The following is a 21,015-nucleotide window of genomic DNA, read 5'->3' as shown; positions in this document are numbered from 1 at the left end:
ACAGATGGACACCAACCCACACTGGTGGCTCAAGCCCAAGGGCTGGCGGTAGACTATCGACAGCTCTGACCCCTGAAATTACCTTGTGTTCAATGTGAGAGTCACCCCAAATCAGTGTGTTAGCACTATTCTGGCGGCCCGATCTTCAGTTATCCCACACTGCTTCAGCCAGCAGGAGTCATCTGCTTACCAGAGTGTCGAACTCAAATCGGGGCTCAACCACAGATTCTGAGAGGACCCCATAGGCATGAGTTCCAGAACTCCTCAGAATACCTGGTTGACCTCTTGTATAAGACAGAGGGTCAGAAGACATCTTTAAGGGGACAAATGAAGACCAGGATCCATGTGGGTCTGGGCCTGGGCCAGGGATATCTTGCTTAAAGAGCACTGCCAGTCTTGGCAGTACGAGACCCTAAGAAGGACTTAGAAATTCAAGGAAGCCTTTCCTAAGAGTTGGGGGCTGGGATGAGGGAAGAAATGTGAGGCAGTAGGGAGAAACTGCAGTGTCCAGGCACAAATAATTATGGACAGTATAAGCAGGATATGCAAGGAGCCCAATCCCGGGCCCTACTATTGAGAATGGAAACGAAAGGATCAAGATGATAAAATAAATACAAAAAGTAAGAGGCACCTTATCCTAGATAGGAAAGAAAAGCCTCTTCAGTCAAGGAGTTGAAAGACTAATGTTTAACCTCAGGCTTAGGTGAGTCATTTAAAATTCCCAAGCCTCAACTTCCCCACTTAAAAGTGAGAGTTATGCTTGATAAGCTCTAAACTCTCACTCAGTTTAAGTATTCCTAGTCCATGCTCTTCTTGAACGATTCATTATAATTCATAAAGGAGCTGAACCTCATGGAACATTTGCCATAAATCTCATTTAAAACTCTTCTCCCTCCAAACCAGTTGGAATTAGAGGATTATAATCCCAGGCTAGCGTACATCTCTTTACCAGGTTTATAGAATATAGAACGTTGTCAACACTGGACTCTTAGCATCCTGAAGAGATTATAATTTATCTGCAGAGAGGCCCAGTGGCTGGGAAGTTACCCTGAAGAGTCCAAGACAGACTTGAACAATGTTCATAGAGCTCTCCCTTCTTGGGGGGTGAGGGGTGGTGGAAATGGAAGAAGCTCCAGGTTGACAAAGGGCAAGGAAATGAAAAGGAACTTGCAACTTCACAAGACCTGAAATCACTTTTGAAACATGATCAGAGTCATTACACTGTGATTACAATGATCAGTGTCATTTCATGTGCAGCTCATGTAATGCTTACTTCCTCACCAATGTCATGGTTGAGGACAGTGGGACCCTTGATGAAATCCAAAATGTTTTGGGTAAAAGTATATCATCAGGTTTGCACAAGGCTAGGTGCTACCTCTCTCTCTAGTCCCAACATTAAACTTAGGTAAAATTCATTTTCCAGTGTAAGCCAGAAAAGTCAAAACCAAGCAAAGTAGGACATTTTTGATGGTATCTGAGTTTCTGAGAGAGGAATAGTAGAATGGACTGATAGGGCAGATTTAAGGGTAGTCTAGCTGCTGAAATAAGAAGTTGCTGACAGCAATGCCTGATGTGTGTGTGGGTTTTTTTTTTTTTGTTTTTGTTTTTGGTTTTTTTAGTTGTGATAGATTACATTTATTTTAAAAACTGTATTACTAAACTGAGGATTCTACCATGGAATAACTCAATCCTGGTGACTTTAGGGCTAATGTTACCTACTTTACATGTTCCCAGTTAACTAACCATTAAAGGTAAGAGTCTCACACTGAGTCATTTACTCAAAATTTACAAAATCCCCCTAAGCAACTGTCTGACTCACCCAGGAGCCATGAGTCACACTAACAACAGTGGCCCAGATGCTGAAAGCCTGGTTGGAAATGCATTCTCCCCATTCTCTGCTCTCCCTACTCTGTGATTTCCTTGGATTTCCCCTTCTACCAAACAGGTTATGAGCTCACTAGGACAGAAGAAGAGAGACACTCAGCCTCCTCCCAGTAGATTGGTCATTAGCCAAATGATAGCATGATCTGGCTTGGAGATTGACCCAATTCTGTCCCTACACTTACAGGTGGACCATCTTCATTACAATTTCTCAAATGACTACTAGCATGAGGAATTCATAAGACTACAACTATGAGGAAATAAAATAGATGTAAAGCCCAATTTTACCCTGCTTAGGAAATTAGTTTTATTAGATTGAATAAGATAAAATAGACATTCTTATAGGCCAAGAGCAACCACACACTGGCAATTTCACATGATTCAAGCTATACTCAGAAATTCTTCAATTCTGGATTCTTGTCTTCTCAGTTGACTTTCTAACCCGAAGCCAGTTGGGTCCCTGCTATGTTCCTCTAGCTTACCTAACATAAACATTCACTGACTCATTCTCTGAACCAGGGACTGAGCAAATGTTTGCTGAAAATAAGGGCAGGGCGGGGGGGGAGTCTGTCCTGGCCTTTGAGGAGCTCATAGTCTAATAAGAGAGGGAAACTTTAAAAACATATATGATCAGTGTGGTGATAGAAGTATGTCAGAAGTGTTATGGAGCATCAAGGAGCATCATACTTGGAAGTGAGGAAGTTTTCAAAAAAGAGTTGAGATTTGGATTGTACCTTGAAGGATATGTAAGATTCCCTCAATGATCAGTCATGATACCAAAGACCGAATGTTCTGGGAAAGGGCCCATAACTTGATAGGTCTCAATGATGGAGATGATGGAGATGAGGTAAGAGGGGACCGGTGTCAGATTTTAAATATGGCCGTTTTCTTCCTTTATGGTTACATAAGTCACAGAAATTTTTCTTGACCAACAGAGCCACCCAAGCATCCTGAGCCACAGGAATTTTTCTCATGAGGGGAGTCTCATTTTTAATTAGGGAAATAACATATAATTTTGCAAAATTTAGAAAAGCTTGTTTTCATTCTATGACTGGTGAGATTTGGAAGGAAGAATCAAGTGAAATGATAGGATGCATAGGCTTTAAAAATTATCTTTATTGTGTTTTCCTACCTACAAAAGAAATACAGATTCACTTAAGCAATTCCAATGTTAAAGAAATATACAACCTAGAAACAAGAAGTTTTCTGTGCTACAACCTCATAGACTCAAATCACTGTTACTATACCAATGTACTGGTGCAAATTCATTTAGACTTTTATTTCAATATATAAACTATCATATTAGTATAATTTTCCTCATACCAGCAAATATAGAACTACCTCACTCTTTTTAATGGGTATGTAATATTCTGTTGCATTAATGAACTATGATTGATTGAATCAATCTTCTATGGAAATGAGAGCTGTTTTTGATTTTTCATGATTATAAACAATGTTGGGATGAACATCTTTTTACATAAGCCTTTGCAAACTTGTGTTTCTGTAGTATACATTCTTAGAAATCCTTCCGGGAATGGACATAAAAAAAATAATCATTTTTCATTTTAATGGTATTGCTCAGTTACCAGCATAAAGGGGGTATCAACTTCTATCCTGACAATGTATGCAGGCCCCAATTTCCTTTGCATTTTTCCAGGGGAAGAGAGGATTTTATAGGCAGTCTGTTCTTAGAGAGATTGCAGAACCTCAAGACTTTTCATTTAGCTCCACAAATGTCTGCAGTTCACACATCTCTCTGGTTTCTAATAAATTAACATTAATAGCAGCTCGAAGATTTGCCCCAAGAAGTCCACATTTACACCTATCCTTAGGCCATTCCAAGTATGCTTTCTTTTCCAGAAGAGCTTTCAGCTTAGGATACCTGGTAGGAATGCAGTAGAGTGGAATGGGTTCTAGTAAGATAAACATGACGTAATCAGAGTTTTCATGGAAGAGACTGTGGTGGGCAAAGTAGAGTTCATAATGGCACCACTCACTCTGGACAAAGTTGGGAGACAAAACAAAGATGGACTTATAGCTTTTCTCAAGGCAGTTCGTGATATTTTCAGTAATACTCTTGCCAGAGTCAAAGTGTCCCTCATGGAGGCAAATCAATTTCTCTTCTTTCTCTAGATTGGGGATTCATTGATGCTTCATCCACGTAGAATCATGTTCACTGTAAGAAATAAATACATGGAACCAAACATATCTCTTGAGTTGTTCTTGGCTCGTCTTTCTAATCCTCTGCAGTGTCTGTGTCCATTGACCCAGCATCCTGAGATACCAGGGCAGATCAAAGTAGAAGCAGCAGAAGACCACAGCCATCCCCAGAACTAGCACGATAACCACAATGGTGACAATCAACAGAGCTGTGTTGCAAGATAATTCAGGAAGATGAACATCCTTTAACCGAGTCCCCTTTAGATTCAAAGGGTATTCGCAGATGTACGAATCTGACTATCCAATCATCATGCCCTCTGAATACTTTTCAAGCCGAATGAAATCTCTTAATTCACAAGTACACCGGAGTGGATTTCTTCTTGCATTCAGAGTCTTAACTTCCTGACAACTCTAAAAAAAATCCAGAGATGGGCTGAGAATTAAGTTCATTACAATGTTCAGAATTGAGAGTTTTCTGAAATGACTACACCCAGGAAGATCAGTGAGAAAATTAAATGCAAGATTCAGCTCTTGCAAAGACTTCAAATGAATAATGTCTTTAGGGAGAGTTTGAATTTTGTTATTATTCAGGTCAAGTATTTGAATACTTCTGGGCAAGCACCTGAAAACAGAATCAGCAAATCTGTTGGAGGAAAGGTTCATAGTGATCAGGGTTTCTGGCCAAAAGCAATTTTCATCATTTTCATGTTGTAACAGATTCTGGCTCAGATCTAAGTGCTTCAAGGATGTGTTGCTGGCAAAGAAACTCACTAAAGAAAGTGTCTCCAGGGGCACCTGGGTGGCTCAGTGGGTTAAGCCGCTTCCTTCGGCTCAGGTCATGATCTCAGGGTCCTGGGATTGAGCCCCGCATCGGGCTCCTTGCTCAGTGGGGAGCCTGCTTCTCTCTCTGCCTCTGCCTGACTCTCTGCCTGCTTGTGCTCTCTCTCTCTCTTTCTGTCAAATAAATAAATAAATAAAATCTTAAAAAAAAAAAAAAGAAAGAAAGTGTCTCCAATTTATTGCCCTTCAGAATGAGAGTTTTCAAATGAGGCAACTGGATAGGTTGTTTAAGCAGGTCATCTGTTAAGATATTATTAGCAAAATGTAAATACTGGAATCTTGTAGGATAAACAGGAAACAGCATGTGAGGCATTTGTGCATCTGATATAGTCAGGTTTTCTACATCCATTTTGGTAAAAAGCAAGTAGACCCTCTCCTGTGGAACGGAAAAAACTCTGAATTGTACGTGCTCCAATTTCCTAGTTCTCATTACAGTCTTTGAGTAATCAAATGAATTGTGGTCAAGATAAACCTTGCCTCCAAAAGTCAGATGTTGGATTTGGAAGCATTCTATTGATGGGTGCCAAATAAACTGGAAGAGTAGGAGGAGGTCATCCCAGAGTAAATCAAGTCTATTAAGTAATAGAAGAGAGGTCTTGGAATCCTCTAAAGTAAGATTTTGTTGAGTTTCATAACTCGCAAGTTGGCTTTTGCCATCTATATTTGTCATTTCTAGTACTTTTGAGGTCCTGATCCCATCATGCAAAAGAACCCAGGAATTTGTGTTCATTGGTAAAACAATGTGAAGCTTTGTTGTGTTTAAGATGGGCAGGCTACCTTCTTCATAATGAGAAAGACTTTTCAGTCCTAGGAAGACAGTATTTAGATGCAAATGAGAAATTTTCTGGAAATCTGATTTTTGTATTTTTGCCCCACTTAAACCTAGGATTTCCAAATGTGACATGTTGTCAGTTTCCTCACAGATAGGCAAGGTGTCAAAATCATTGAAAGAAAGATCTAAATGTCTGAGACCCGCCAGTGAATACCAAGTTACAATATTCAGTCTGTTATAAGACAAATCTAAATATCTTAACTCTCCGTTGAATTCAAAGGTCTTGACATCCAGCTCTTGGATTCTGTTATGGCGCAGAATCAAAACTTTCAGTTTAGAGACAAAACGAAAATCTGAACTCTGGAGTCGAGAAAGGAGGTTGTAGGATAAATCCAGTGTGGTTGTGGTTGGGGTCAAGTCTGCAGGAACCTTTCTTAGAGACATGTTGGAGAAATTGGTCGTTAACTCCCTTTCTTCTGGCAACTTCGAAGCCCAGCCCTGCACTGACACAGCAATACTACAAAATACGTAAATGCTTCTGATATGTTTCATTGTAACTCCAAGGATTCTATCACTGGTTCCCTCATATGAATGATGAAGATGATTTCAAATCCTGGAAAGACATATAATACTAAGTATATAATATGAAGTGGTTATGTCATTTGTTAAATTCTATAGGATTTATTTATTTATCTAAAGTAGGCTCCATGCCCAGCATAGAGCCCAACATGGGGCTTGAACTTACAACCCCGAGATCAAGACCTGAGCTGAGATCAAGAATTGGACACTTAACTTACTGAGCCACCCAGGCACCCCAGTATGGATTATTTTTAATGCCAAAAATTGACTCTATTCACCAAGAGTTTGGAATAGGGTTCCAGCCTGCATTGACTGCATTGAGTCTTTGACTTGATCTGAGAGCTTGGGTTATAGATTTCCAAGCCAGTTACTGTGCCATATCCTCATCGCTGAGGCAAGTCAGGATTCCCACAAGGGAGATAAATATATAATAGTTGGCAGAAGTGCCTTTTTCCCAGTTCAACTTAGGAATTTCATTGCCAGGTCATGCTCAACACTCTCCATTCCATGCCATTTTGATAGCCTGAGGGCTTTACGAAAATTGAAAGTAAAAGATTTTAAGACTTTTTTCTTTTAGAGAAGCTTAAGGCTCACAGCAAAATTGAGGGAAAGGGTAAGGTACAGAGATGTTCCATATCCCCCTACCTCCACGTATGCCTGGCCTCCCCCATTATCAACATGCCCCATCAGCATGGCTCGTTTGTTGCAACTGATGGATCTACATTGACGCATTGTCATCACTTGATGTCTGTAACTGACATGACAGTTCACACTCTTGGTGTTGGACATTCTGTGAGTTCGGATGAATGTATAATGACTTGCATTGATCATTATGCATTCATTCATGCCTTAAAATTCCTCTGTTCTCTGTCTATTCATCTTCCCCTTGCTCCACAACCCCTGTCAACCACCAATCTTTTGATTGTCTCCATAGTTTTGTCTTTTTCAGAATAGCATATAGCTGGAAACATACAGTATGTAGATTTTCCAGTTCAGCTTCTTTCTCTTACTAATATGCATTCAAAGTTCCTCCATGTTTTCGCATAGTTTGATAGCTCATTTCTTTTTAGCACAGAATAGTATTCCATTATCTGGGTGTGTCATAGTTCATTTATCCATTCATCTACTGAAGGACATCTTGGTGTTTTCCAAGTTTTGGCAGCTATGACTACAACAGCTATAAACATTTATGTGCAGGTTTTAAGTTCTCAATGAAGTAATTTTTTTTAATTACTGAATACTCTGGGCTCCCGAATTAATGTCAAGATATTGCTCTCCTCAACTTTTATATTTGTGGACATAGAGAGTCCTTTGAGCTAATATTTAATTTTCAACAAGACTTACCCGTGTACATGGAAGGTCCAAAACACAGAAATGAACAGAATGGTTTCTGTCCTTATGGGGCCATATGTCTTCAGGTTGGTGGCAAAAGCAATCTGGATCACTGCCAAGTAACAGCAATAATGATGAAAGAAGTTTCCATTTCTTTCTACCATGCCAAAATATATACACATGCCTGCACAGGTACATGGACACACACAAACACACACACAGCTCCTCAGAACAATGGGTTGGTGTGAAGAGCCCAGAGAGGTCTCCCTACACCATATATTCTTATGGATATATCTTTTGGTTGCCCTACTTGTCTGTAAGAGTGACCAGTCTGAGGAAAGTGAAGGTCGGTATGTATTGGACACATGCATGGATAAGCAGGAAAACTCACCAAGCTATTTACCTTGTCTTGGTATTTTCCCAGTGCCTGGTGTGGGAGAACATAAAGTTTAAGAGTTTATGTTTAATATTAGACTCTAACCACTTCCCCTCACCTCCCCTGCACCTGGTGTGGGAGAACATAAAGTTTAAGAGTTTATGAATTCAATATTAGACTCTAACCACTTCTCCCCACCTCCCCTACTGCCTCTTTTCTTGATAGAGTCCCAGGGGGTCTTTCCTACCAACGGTGTGTCTCTTCAGTCATTTCCTCCCAACAGACAGAGGAATCTTTAAAAGGCATGTCACAATCAGCCACTCCTTTATTCCAAATCCTCCACTGGCTTCTTAACTCAACCAGAAAAATATCCCAAGTCCTTGCAAGATCTGACATCTTCAGTGCCTAACTCCCAACTCTTGTCTGGTCATTCCTTACCCTTTCCAAGCATGACCCCACATTAGATCTTTGAACTTGTACTTGCCCTTCTTTTTCCAGAATACACTTGTCCCAGATGACAAGTGGCATGCTCCTTCACTCCCTTGACATCTCTGTATGACAGATAGACTTTTTTTTGACCCTCCTCTACAAAATACGACTCCCTAATCGCTCTCTCTTCTCCTTATCTTAAAGTGATTTTTCTTTCTAGTCCTTCTCACCACCTTGTTTGTAGTCTCTCTTTTCTTATCCCCTTACTATAATGTAAGCTGTGAAAGAACAGAAGTTCTATCTGTTCTATTCATTGCTATAGTCCCAGTGTCCAGAAAAGTTCCTCACAGCTTAATACACATCTTGGATAATGAATATTGTGAAAATCTTAATTCTTCAATTGTCTCTGTTCTGTGTCTATTTAAACAACTGAAGTCTGACTTTTCTCTCAAAAGTCTCAGCATCCATGAGTTTCCTCCTCTCTAAAATGCAGGTAATAGTACTTTAATAGTACTCTCCTCCACAGAATTTAGGGATAAATAAATGAAATAATAAATACTTAGACATGGTGACGGGACAAAACAGGCAGAACTCAGACAAAAGGATACCTAGAATATTACCTCATGCTCATCTGGATTTTTCTTTCTCTAGAACCTGTCCAAATTTGTCATTGTTGTTGTTAAGAAATCCTAGAAAATGTGGATATTTCCAATTTTTAAGTAATTTAAAAATGAGAACACTTTATAAAACTGTTTTGTAGAATATAGGAAAATGGACACAGCTATGCTCAACCATCTTGTGCCATGACTGTGAAGAGAAAACTTTGATTTTGATATTCCTTGTCTATTGTGTGCTCGATGGATGGGGGCACCAAAGGCCCTAGGTGGGGGGATGGGATTGAGAAGACAGTAGCCTGGAACTAGCCTGTGGTTTTCACCTTTCCACTGAGAATATTCCTCCAATCTGTCCCAGGTAGTCTTTTCTTGGTCATCTCCTTTTTTATGTAACCCTTAATATAACATCCAATCATCAATGTAAGAACAAATATGAACATAATAAGACAGCCTCTATGATATAACTTTATGTTCATGATAATCTTCTAGATTTTAAAAATACAGCAAAATAAAATTGTTACCAGTACCATAATAGTACATTTATATCTATTCAACAGATAGCTAATAGCTATCTACAGATAGCTTCCCCATGTTGACTCTATCATGTAAATGAGGCAATGGCCCACTGATGTCTTTTTAGGTAACAACGACTAACATTCACTGAGCTAAGTAATACTAACTTCATTTAGCTTGATCCTTGCAACAACTGCCTTACAGGGTCAGTGCTATCACTGTTCACCTTCTACAGATATGGAAGGTGGTGCTTAGAGAGGTCCTGTAAGTGCCTCAGAGTCTCAAAGTTAATATACCAGCACCTGGTATCCTAGTGACTCTGCTACCTTGTGTCTCTAGGTGAGTCAAGGTAAATTAGTTTTCAAAGATGTTATAGTACCTTATCACAATGAAGTTATATCTCACTAAGTCATACTGATTCTTTCAAGTGTCCCAGTATACAGTCCAAGGAACCTAACGAGTAAGTCTGCCAATGACCACCCACTTTAGGTTTTATATCAATTCCTTACAAGGACTGACATGGATGGAGCCATTGTGTTGAGTCCTATCTTGTTGAAGTCACTGTATTTTGTTACAGCAGCCAGGCTGTGTCCTAACTATGTACTGCCACACTTAAAATAAAACCCATACTCCTGACACTGGTTTACAACACCCTCCCTGAGCTGCACTTGCTTCTCTCTAGGATCTCACTTCATACCACACCCGCTCTGACCTTAGCGTCCTGAGCTAGCTTGTCCCCCTGCTTGGGATGCTGTTTCCCCAGTCCTTCCTTGGCTGGATTGTCTTGTCCTTTAGATCCTGCCTTACAGACTATTTCCTCTAAGAGACCTGACTTGACCACCTAATCTAAAGTGCCCAATTTGTGGGGATGCCTGGGTGGCTCAGTCAGTTAGGCATCTGCCTTTGGCTCAGGTCATGATCTCAGGGTCCTGAGATTGAGCCCTGTGTTGGGCTCCCTGCTCAGCCCTGTGCTGGGCTCCCCGCTCAGCAGCAAAGAGGCCAACTTGTATTAGTTCATATCACCTTATTTTATGTCTCTTCAAAACATACTGCTATCTGAAACCTTGGTTCATTTATGTATTGACTGTCTCTTCTACCTCTTACACCCATAAGAAAGGAGCTGACGACCTTGTTGACTTCCGTATCCCTGCCACATAGAATAGTGCACATAACACATGCTCAGTAAATGCTTTTTAAATGTATAGATGAATGAATGATTTCAATTTTGTATCTCTTAGCACAAGGTGGTATATAATATGCTCTCAAAAATGTGTGTCAAATGAACGAATTTGTGTTGTGAGTTTCTGATATGGTGCAGTTCGCAATGGTCAGAGAATGAGTTTAGTGTTAAGGATTGATAGATTTGTGTTCAAGTCCTACTTAGCAACTTACTGGCTGTGTTAAATTAGACCATTTATTTAACTGCTGAAGGGTTCCCTTTTTTCATCTGTAAATGTATTTTGTGCAGAGTCCTTAAAAAAGATAATGTATACATATCACTGTCATCACATGTAGCTTTTCACAAATGGTGGCAGTCATCTAGGCCCAGAGTAGGGCGATTTCTGGCACCAGTTTTAAAGGGTGTCAAGAAACTCAATAATCAAGATAAATAACTTTTTAATGAAACATTTTAAAAAATTAATTTTAACCTAAAAATCCACGATGAATAAAATGTGAAAATTTTTCATAAAGATGGCATCATTAATCCTGATTTTTCCTTTTGTCTCAGGATCCAATGTGGCTTGGCAGGACCCCGGCAGTCATTAAGCTGACAAAAGTGTATTTGACATTATCATTTCACAGAGTACTTCAAATGTAGCTCTCAGGGGGTATAGCTCAGTGGCAGAGCATTTGACTGCAAACGTAGCTTCTGGGTTCGGCGGCTATGGCCCCTGAAAAATGCAGCAGAATCCAACCCAGTTGCTACCTCTGGAACCCCGTGAAATGAGGTGTCATAGCTTTCATATCTTACTGACTTCTTCATATTTTACTGACCTGCTCAATACCACAACCTCATTTGTAACTTATTCTAAAGAAGGGAGAGGAACCAACTCTTTTTGAACTTCTCTAAATATAATAAAATAAAAAGGTCCTATTTCTTAGTTAGTACCTGTGCTTATGGCGTTTCATTTCAACATTTTAAAAAGTAGGACGTAATTTTTTTTTTATGAAAGATGCATTAAATACGTATTCTATATTGTCATATCCCTACTACTGTTCTGCTCTGCTGAGAGCAGGTGAAAAACAGAAAATGACTTTCTTTGTTAGCTTATAATTTAAAAGTCCAAATCAAAAGACACTATGAAATGACTGTTGATGGTTTACCAAAGAACAACCAATCGCCTCTTTTTCTAGCGAAGCAAAAAAGTGGAGAAGGGGTTAAAACCTCACAGCATGGTAAATGATCTTTGCAACAGAAGAAAGAGCGAGAACGACACTTTTTGAAAGCTTCCCACATGGCCGGCTTTGAGCTAAATAAATGCTTTCATATGCTATCTTGTTCAATCCCTTCAACAACTCAACAGAGTGGCGACCATTTTTATCCCCTACTTCACAAACAGAGGAGCTAAAACTCAGAGGTTAAGTAAGTCATCCAAGCTAACCCAGGGATAGAGTATGGATTTGAACCCAGACCTTTCTAGTCCCTTCCCAGAACCCAAACGGAAGACATTACAAAACCTGAAATGAAGCCATTTGGGACGTGATCACCCACCTTGATTCCATCATCAGAGTTAGCTGTCATGGTGGCTTCTTCCACCCTTCCCACCCCTCTCTGTGAGTGGCAAGCAGTGGCTACTGAACACTCAGCTAGGTGTCATAAAGTGCAAGACACTTTGCCTACATGCATTCCTAAGTTACGAATTCACAAGAAGTTAAACACAACTTAGAAAGTACACAGAACCCTAATTCATAACTCAGCACAGGTGGTCTGTGAGAAAGCTCTCCTAGGACTCAAATGCCCAGGTGCTATTAATCGTTCTGTACCCTACAGCAGCCACCTGGCCATCTTTGGCCACTCCGGACTTCTGCAGGCAACCGAACAAGGTCTACATTGTACAAAATCCATCAGGTGTGCCCCTCCTTTCCGACTATAGCACACATGCAGAACTTTAAAACTAGTAAAGGAGCAACAACGATGCTTTCAATAGCCAAACAGTAGATGTTATTTACATGCATGAAAGGAAAAATAAAAGCTGGAGAAACCTCACCACCATGATGGGGGAGCCTCCATTCTGGGTAGAAGGACTGACCAGGTTTAATCAGCAACCAGTGAAAGGAAACTCCAACGTCGAGTGCCTGCAAGACAGTTTCTTAGATCGGAGCCCCAAGGTCACTCGTTAATCATTCATCGTGAGATTAATATAGGCACAATAATAAATACTAAAAATCTGAGTAATAAGACTACTTTCCTCCCAGGTACAGGAGTTCTAATGATCCCTTCTTTAGAAAAGACCCATTGAACCATTCTTCTTTTGTCACAGGTGTTAGAGCGAACAGGGCTGGTAGTTCTTACCGCTGGGGCTTGCCGCAGGTCTGGAGGGACTATAGGCGGGAATGGTTCATCCACTGGGCTAGACTGCCTGCAGGGGCACCGGAATCAAGCTTTTCGGTTGAAGCTGAAGCTCCTTTGCCCCCTACTGCACGCTAGGGGCATTACACGTCACATAAACTCATTACACTCTTCAAGCACTTTGTAAAAAATGGCAGTAAAATATTCATTCATGATACCTACCATTTTTAAGTGTAGTGCCACGAAGCCCATTCACGTGGTTGTGCAACCGTCACACTATCCATCTGCAGATCTTTTCATCTTCCCAAACGGAAGCTCTCGACCCCTTAAACTACTCCCCACCCGCCAACCCCCACCTCTCCACCCCCCATCTCCCCTCCTCTTAGCTCCTGGCCTCCACTCTCTGTCTCTCTAAGTTTGACTACTGAAGGCACCGCATAGGAGTGGAATCGTGGAATGTTTGTTTGCCTTTTCGTGACGGGCTTTGTTCATTTAGTGCACAGTGTTTTTGAGGTCCTTCCATGTTGTAGTGTATATCAGAATTTCCTTCTTTTTTTCCTCTTTTCTCCAAATAACTGAGTCACCTCCAAACTCACTGGCAACGCTTGAAGCTATGCTCATCTTCTCAGATCTCCCACCTCAGGTGTGGCCTGGTGTAACTGTCACAGTCTTCAAAGGGTTCCCAATTGAACTTACTGTTGACTCTTCGTCTAACATTTTAAGCAATTCTTGGGGCTCCTGGGTGGCACAGGCAGTTAAGCGTCTAACTCTTGATTTCAGCTCAGGTCATGATCTCAGGGTGGAGAGATTGATTCCCACTCCAGGCTCCATGCTCAGCAGGGAGTCTGCTTAAGATTCTCTCTCTCCTCCCTCCGCCCTACCCCTGCTCCTGTGTGCTCAAATATTTGCTGCTCATTTCTCTCAAATAAATGAATAAATCTTTAAAAAAAGAAAAGAAAAAAGGAAGACACTTCTCTAGAGGTTCTTGGGACTATATTCCCTCGTAGGGGTGACACGGTTTAGATCCTTCCAGTCTGTTCTCTGAAATCTCATTTCCTTTAGTGAGAATTATTTGGGGCCCAGTCACCCCTTTCTGGTCTAGTAATAACCAAAACAAACAAAACGGTTTCTAATACCTTCCACAAGAGCAGTTAGATCCACGCATATGTCATTTTGCCTTTCATATTGGAATAGTCTGACCCCCCCTATGGAGGGAGGTCAGACTATTTTCAAACTAAAACTTGTTTCTCAGGGCACCTGGGTGGCTCCGTCAGTTAAAAGTCTAACTCTTGATTTTGGCTCAGGTCCCAATCTCAGACTGTGGAGACTGCTTAAAAAAATCAAATCAAACCAAATCAAACCAAACACTGATTCTCAGGGAACTCCTTCTCTCTATATGGCGGTGGTGATAAGGCCCAGTGCCATACCCTCCATCACCAGCCTGGTTCCTTTATTTATCTTTTTTTCTCTAATGCTCTCTTTCTGACTTCAAGATCAAAGTTCTGTTAAAGAAAAATGTATTCACAACTCTTGCCAAAGAATGGTAAGGGAGGAGTCACTTGGTGGCTCAGTTATGATCTCAGGGTTGTGAGATCGAGTCCCGCATTGGTGTCGGGCTCCCTCCCCTCACTCGTGCATGTGCTTGCACACACACACACACACACACACACAAACAGCCCCCCTCTCTCTGCCAAATAAATAAATAAAAATAAAATCTTTTAATAAAAGGGGGGGGGCTCCTGAGTGGCTCAGCTCTTAAGTGTCTGCCTTCGGCTGAGGTCACGATCCCGAGGCCCTGGGGGATCGAGTCCCACATCGGGCTCCCTGCTCAGCGGGTAGCCTGCTTCTCCCTCTCCCAATCCCCCTGCCTGTGTTCTCTCTCTCTCACTATATCTCTCCCTGTCAAATAAATAAATAAAATCTTTAAAAATATATATTAAAAAGAATGGCAAGATAGGACTTTATTCTTTCATGTTGTAGTATGTGTTAGAATTTCCTTTTTTCAGGCTGAATAGTAATTTATTGTGTGTAGACACCATATTTTGTTTATCCATTCATCCATCCATGGATATGCAGGTTGAGTTCGCCTTTTGGCTCTTGTGAATAATGCTGTTATGAACATGGGTGTACAAATGCCCGTTCGATTCCCTGCTTTCAGTTCTTTGGGGTTTATACCTGAAGTGGAATTGCTGGATCATATGGCAATTTTATGTTTAATTTTTTTGCAGAACTGCCATATTATTTCCCGAAGCCTTTTAGAGCACTTTGATGGTGCCTTCCATCAAGGTTCAGATCAGTTAGTCTACCTATCAAACCGGTGGGATGGCTAAGGGGTGACCAGAAGGCTAGGAATGGTGACTCCATAATTTCACTAATCTGACTAGAAAAGAGTGGGAAGGGGTTAGCTAGAGGCCCTATTTTGAAGTAACATGATAAAACGAACATGGCACTATTTATATAGATTATAGGAGAACACATCAACTTTTTCAAAGCAATGGGTTTTGAGCTTTATTTATGCTTAAATTTCAGGTGACACTGTTGGATGTCACTCATGAAGATAAAAACTTCCTGGGGCGCCTGGGCGGCTCAGCGGATTAAAGCCTCTGTCTTCGGCTCAGGTCGTGATCTCAGGGTCCTGGGATGGAGCCTCGCATCGGGCTTTCTGCTCAGCGGGGAGCCTGCTTTCTCCTCTCTCTCTGCCTGCCTCTCTGCCTACTTGTGATCTCTGTCAAATAAATAAATAAAATCTTTTAAAACAAAACAACAAAAAAAAACCCTTCCAAATGGATTGTCCACAGGAGGAACGGCCAATTCAGAAATGAATGATTATAATGGGTTCATTTAAATGTGAAAATGGGGAGGGGTACTTTCTTAAAACAAGCATTTTTTTAAACAATAATATTGGTATTTTTCATAAAAATATAATACATGTATTTCTACACATAATTTAGAGGGGGAGGTGATGCCTGGGTGGCTCAGTCATTCAGTGTCTGCAGTGAGATCCAGCCCCACGTTGGGCTTTCTGCTCAGCAGGGAGTGTGCTTCTCCCTCAGTTTCTGCAGCTCTCTCATGCTCTGTCTCAAATAAATAAAGAAAATCTTTAAAAAATTTAGAGGGGGAAATCCCACAATAAGTAACAGTAGAAGGAAAAACACCAACCGAAATGAACAGTCTACGTAAGGCACACCTAAACATATGCAAACATGTCCATATACCATAGAAATAGGTCCCTAACGCACATCCATCAGAAGCCTGGGGGAGGGTCCTTCCAGCTTATTGGATGAACTAAGCTCTAAAATCCCTTTCATCTCAGAAATTCTCAAGCCACTATGATCAGCACACCCACAGTCTATATTGTCCTCTCAAGAAAAAAAAAAAATGACGGGTTTTTTGGTTTTTTGATGTAGTCTTCCTTTTCCCAGAGCCCAAACTGTCTAAACACTTCACTCTGTCAGTGAATGGAAAAGTTTTCTTTACTATTTTAAAATATGCTCACCAAAACCAAGTCGAGCCCAGTTAAAGGGTAGTATTCTGTGTCTCCACCATCATTATCAAAACACCTTGGAGCGCCTGGGTGGCTCAGTCGTTAAGTGTCTGCCTTCAGCTCAGGTCATGATCCCAGAGCCCTGGGATCAAGCCCTCCATCAGTCTCTCTGCTCAGTGGGAAGCCTGCTTCTCCCTCTCCCACTCCCCTGTTTGTGTTCCCTTTCTCACTGTCTCTCTCTGTCAAATAAACAAATAAAAGCTTAAAAAAAAAAAAAAAAAAGCACCTTGCCTTTACCTCCTAAAGTAAGGACCGGAAGTATTATAGGAAGTGTTACATACAAGATATTGGCTAATCCTTACCAGAATCTCCATCAAATTTATATATAATTCCCATTTGACGAATGATGAAACTAGTTCAGGGAGAATAAGAAACTTGCCCAAGGTCATCCATCCAGTAAGAGATGGAGTCAGGATTCAAAACTGAGCCTGTCTGGCTCCAAAGCCCCGTGTTTTCCCTATTCCAGGTGCCCAGAAGTTCATGTACTACTCTCTCTGCCTTCACCTGGAATTTCTAAATATTTAAATCCTTAAATATTTAAATATCTAAATATTTAAATCCTTTGCAATTAGCAATAGGAATAGTAAGCTCAGAACCATAAACTGATCATTTGGGGATGTGACTTTTTTTTTTTATTATTCTTTTCAAAAATCTTTTTCCTTTTTCTGTCCCTTCCCCCCCCCCCCCCGCCCTTACTCTGAGGTTCAGCGATGTCTGCCGTCATAACTACCCCCCCCCACATGCAAACACACACACACACTCTCTCTCGCATACTTTCCCCCTCTTATAACTTCCTCTGATTTCGGAATTCTGCTTGCCCTATTTCTTCCTTCATATATAAACTGCAATGAATAGAGAATCTGTATTACCTCAGGTGGACAGAGATTTAGTTTAAAGACACTCCGAGAAGTAAGGAAGCATAGCAGCACACTGCCGGGCCTCACAGAGAACCAGCAAAATGGCCGCCTCAGTGTTCCTGGTGGTCGGGCCATCTTACTGTCTTCTCCAAAGCGGGTAAAAGCTGTTCTCCTCTCTAGTAATGAGTCAGATTCTCTTTGACCCTTCCTCTTTCTTAATCTCCTTCTCTTTCTACTGCCAGCTTCTGCTTACAGCTGCCCTTGCTTCTATTTCTTCCTACAGCCTTTTTCTCAGTGTCATAGCTTAGGGCTGGGACAGAGATGTCCTGAGGGTACTTTCTGAAGATAAGAAATCTGATTGGCTCCTTGTATCCAAGGTGCTCCAAATGGCATCTCTATTGGGCAGAGGACCCATGGACCATCTGATAGTCTACTAGCCCGTTTTATGTCTTGCCTTTGATAGGGCCCAGGTCTGGGGAGGAAAGTCACATAACTCAAGGCTCCCTACTGGTGGAACTAAGGGACTGGGGCTGCTTTCCCTTAAAACTGCTACAGGCTAGCTCATAACCTAGTAGGAAGCACGTGTTCATTGAGTAATAAAGCTCCTCTAGTTTAATTATAAATATCAGTAAGAGAAAATAGTGGCACCATTTATTTTTTCTAAAAAATTATATTTCTGAAAAATAAAAGGTAACAATATTCCCACATGGTTAGGAAATTCCAATTCTGTATCATTCACTTACTAAACTCGAGTGCTCACTTTGGCAGCACATACACTAAAATTGACTATACTTGACAAGTCTAAGGAGGGGAGGAAAATTGTAGTTTGAACAGATAAATTGAATGGCCCTAAATACTTAATGGAAACCCAAAGAAAGACTTTGCAGAGATTTTGGTAAATACTTCATTTTCAAGGACTAGAGCAGCACAGTCCAACAGAGTGTAGAAATAATGCAAGTCACACAGGTAACTTCAAGTTATCTAGTAACTATATTTAAAGAGACAAAAAGAAACAGGTTAAATTAGTTTTAATAATATATTGAATCATATCAAAATACTAACATATATTTAATATAAAAACTACTAAGATATTTCTTTTTTTTTTTCTCGTACAGTGTCTTAGAAATTTGGTATGTATTTTACACTTAGAGCATACTTCGACACAGACTTGCCACATTTCACACACTTGATAGCCACATATGGCCCGTGGCTGCCATATTGAACAAGTAGAGCTAAAGCCTTAATTAATGACCATCCTACAATTAGCCAACAAACTGGAACTCCTATTCATCCACAGAATTTTCCCCAGCAATGCCAAATATTGGTATTTCTCATTTCCTCACCTGTCCTGACTTTAGTTCTTATTCCCTTTCTCAAATGATCCTGTGCACTCTGCAAATGACCATTGTTGTATAAACATCTATGAAACTGTGTCCTCAGAAATTACCCACAAAGCCTTTAGGGATAAGAAAGAATATATATATTTTATATATATATATATATACAGATTAATATATAGATATATAACATATATAATATATTATATAGATATATAATATATATATTACATATATATATTGAGAAGTGCAATGCCATCTTGGTTTCTGGTTGTTTGTATGTGCTTTTCTCTTTCTCTCTGGAAACTTTGAGGATCGTTGTCTGACTATATATATATATATATATATATATATATACTTTTCTTCAGAAAGTACCCTAAGGATGAGTCTCCATCCTGCCCATAAGCTATGACACTGAGAAAAGGCTTCAGAAGAAATAGAAGCAAAGGCAGCAATAAAGAAAAGTTGACAGTAGAAAGAGAAGGAAATTGAGAAAGAGGAAGATATTCATATATTAGAAGTGGAATGGGGGAGAGAAGAGTGAAGATAAGCAAATACTAAATAAAGATTAAAGAAGAAAAGAGAGAAAATGGAAGGTTTTCAAAAGTCAGAAAGGACAGCAGATTAAAGGAAAAAGCAAAAACATAGTGGAAAGAAGAGGGGACAAAAAACAGAAAATCAGGATGGAAGGCAAGGGACAGGATAGGAATGGAGACCCCCCCCCAAAAAAAGGGAGAAAATAGAATTTATAGGCTTAGCAAGAAAGTTACAAAGGGAAAACAGTAGAGAAGGAAAGGAGGAAGGTCTGGATTTCTCATTCAGGTACTAGTTATTATTATAGCTTTATTAGTAACTTGCTTTATGTTTTAGGCCAAATAGAGAAATGCTGTCACATAACAGACATCCTGTAAGACAAGTTAGCATGAGGAATCTCCCTAGATTTCCTTGCTGGCAACCAAATATGTGCAATGTTTAGACTGAATCTGAAAAAATTACTCACCAAATCACGCTTACTAAGGTATCTTCTAATATATCCAGTGGTGTGCTAGAGATGGGTTATTCCAGCTCATAAGATCCAATTTTTAATTTTTTAAGAATTATGTGAACTGATTGTTAAAAGGAACAATGATTTAAAATTCAATTGCAGAGGCTTGCAATTAAATAAACGATATTAAAAACAAAAGTAATAGGTAAGCAAAACTCATCATTTCCTAATTAGTTTACTAGATATTTATGGTTTCTTATGTTCCTGAAGCTACTGGAGTCTTTTGTATCTGTATGGCAGAAACAGTATAGAGAATGCATAACATTGTCTTTCTTGGTTTTTACATCTTTTTTTTTAAGATTTTATTTATTTATTTGACAGAGATCACAAGTAGGCAGAGAGGCAGGCAGAGAGAGAGAGAGAGAGAGGAGGAAGCAGGCTCCCCGCCGAGTAGAGAGCCCGATGTGGGACTCGATCCCAGGACCCTGGAATCATGACCTGAGCTGAAGGCAGAGGCTTTAACCCACTGAGCCACCCAGGCGCCCAGTTTTTACATCTTTAGTGGAACATATCTTCCCGTAATTTCCTAAGAGAGTCTTTGAGGTTTAATTTAGAGTAAGAACTTAAATGTCCTGCTTCGTAACTGATTGATTGTTCCAAATAATTTGCCTCACAAAATTTTATTTTATAGTTTCTGGTATTGAGAAGTGCAATGCCATCTTGGTATCTGATTATTTGTATGTGCTTTTCTCTTTCTCTCTGGAAACTTTGAGGATCGTTGTCTGACATTATTCTAAAATTGTTCTAAAATTCCAAGAGGAGGTGCCTTCTACCATTTATTTTGCTGGGCATGGTTAAGAGATTCATGTCTTGCAGTGGAATTTCTTTGCTTTATTACTTTGACAATGTCTTACCCTCCTTTTTCTCTGTCTGGAATACTTATTAGATGCAGGTGGACCTCCCAGATTTAGGCTCTTATTTCTTATTTCTTCCCTTACATTGGCAACTAGCCCTTTTGTTCTAAGTCCTTAAAACTTCCCTTAGAATATTTTCCAATGCTTTGATCTCTTTGGAGGATGGGGCTATCATAGTTGAGTTCCAAGAAGTATCTTCAAGATGTCTTGGAAGAGAGGTTAACATCCTTGTAGATCACATCACCAACATGCAACACTCCTTTCCCCGGCCCTCAAAGACAGAGTACCTGGGACCTAGTTGATTAATTTGATAATGGATTTTTTATTAAGAGTGGTCATCCACTTTTGTGGGTGTTAATCTGTGTAATTCA

The 21,015-nt window shown here is 40.2% G+C and overlaps 1 protein-coding gene across 1 annotated transcript; it reads right to left on the bottom strand.

Moving 5' to 3' along the window:
• Positions 1 to 2,835: 2,835 nt before the first annotated feature.
• TLR10 (toll like receptor 10) lies at positions 2,836 to 13,343 on the bottom strand. Its single transcript, XM_032853444.1, is given in 5 exon segments — positions 2,836 to 4,829; positions 5,056 to 6,266; positions 7,577 to 7,676; positions 12,706 to 12,793; positions 13,011 to 13,343. Coding segments are annotated over 2 exon segments (2,391 nt in total). The 5' UTR covers positions 6,206 to 6,266; positions 7,577 to 7,676; positions 12,706 to 12,793; positions 13,011 to 13,343; the 3' UTR covers positions 2,836 to 3,588.
• Between the last annotated feature and the right edge of the window lie 7,672 nt (positions 13,344 to 21,015).

The sequence above is a fragment of the Lontra canadensis genome, unplaced genomic scaffold (genome assembly GCF_010015895.1).
Source record: "Lontra canadensis isolate GAN:19392208 unplaced genomic scaffold, GSC_riverotter_1.0 scaffold1, whole genome shotgun sequence".
Lineage (NCBI taxonomy): Eukaryota > Metazoa > Chordata > Mammalia > Carnivora > Mustelidae > Lontra > Lontra canadensis.
This window is presented reverse-complemented; position numbering and strand designations above follow the sequence as displayed.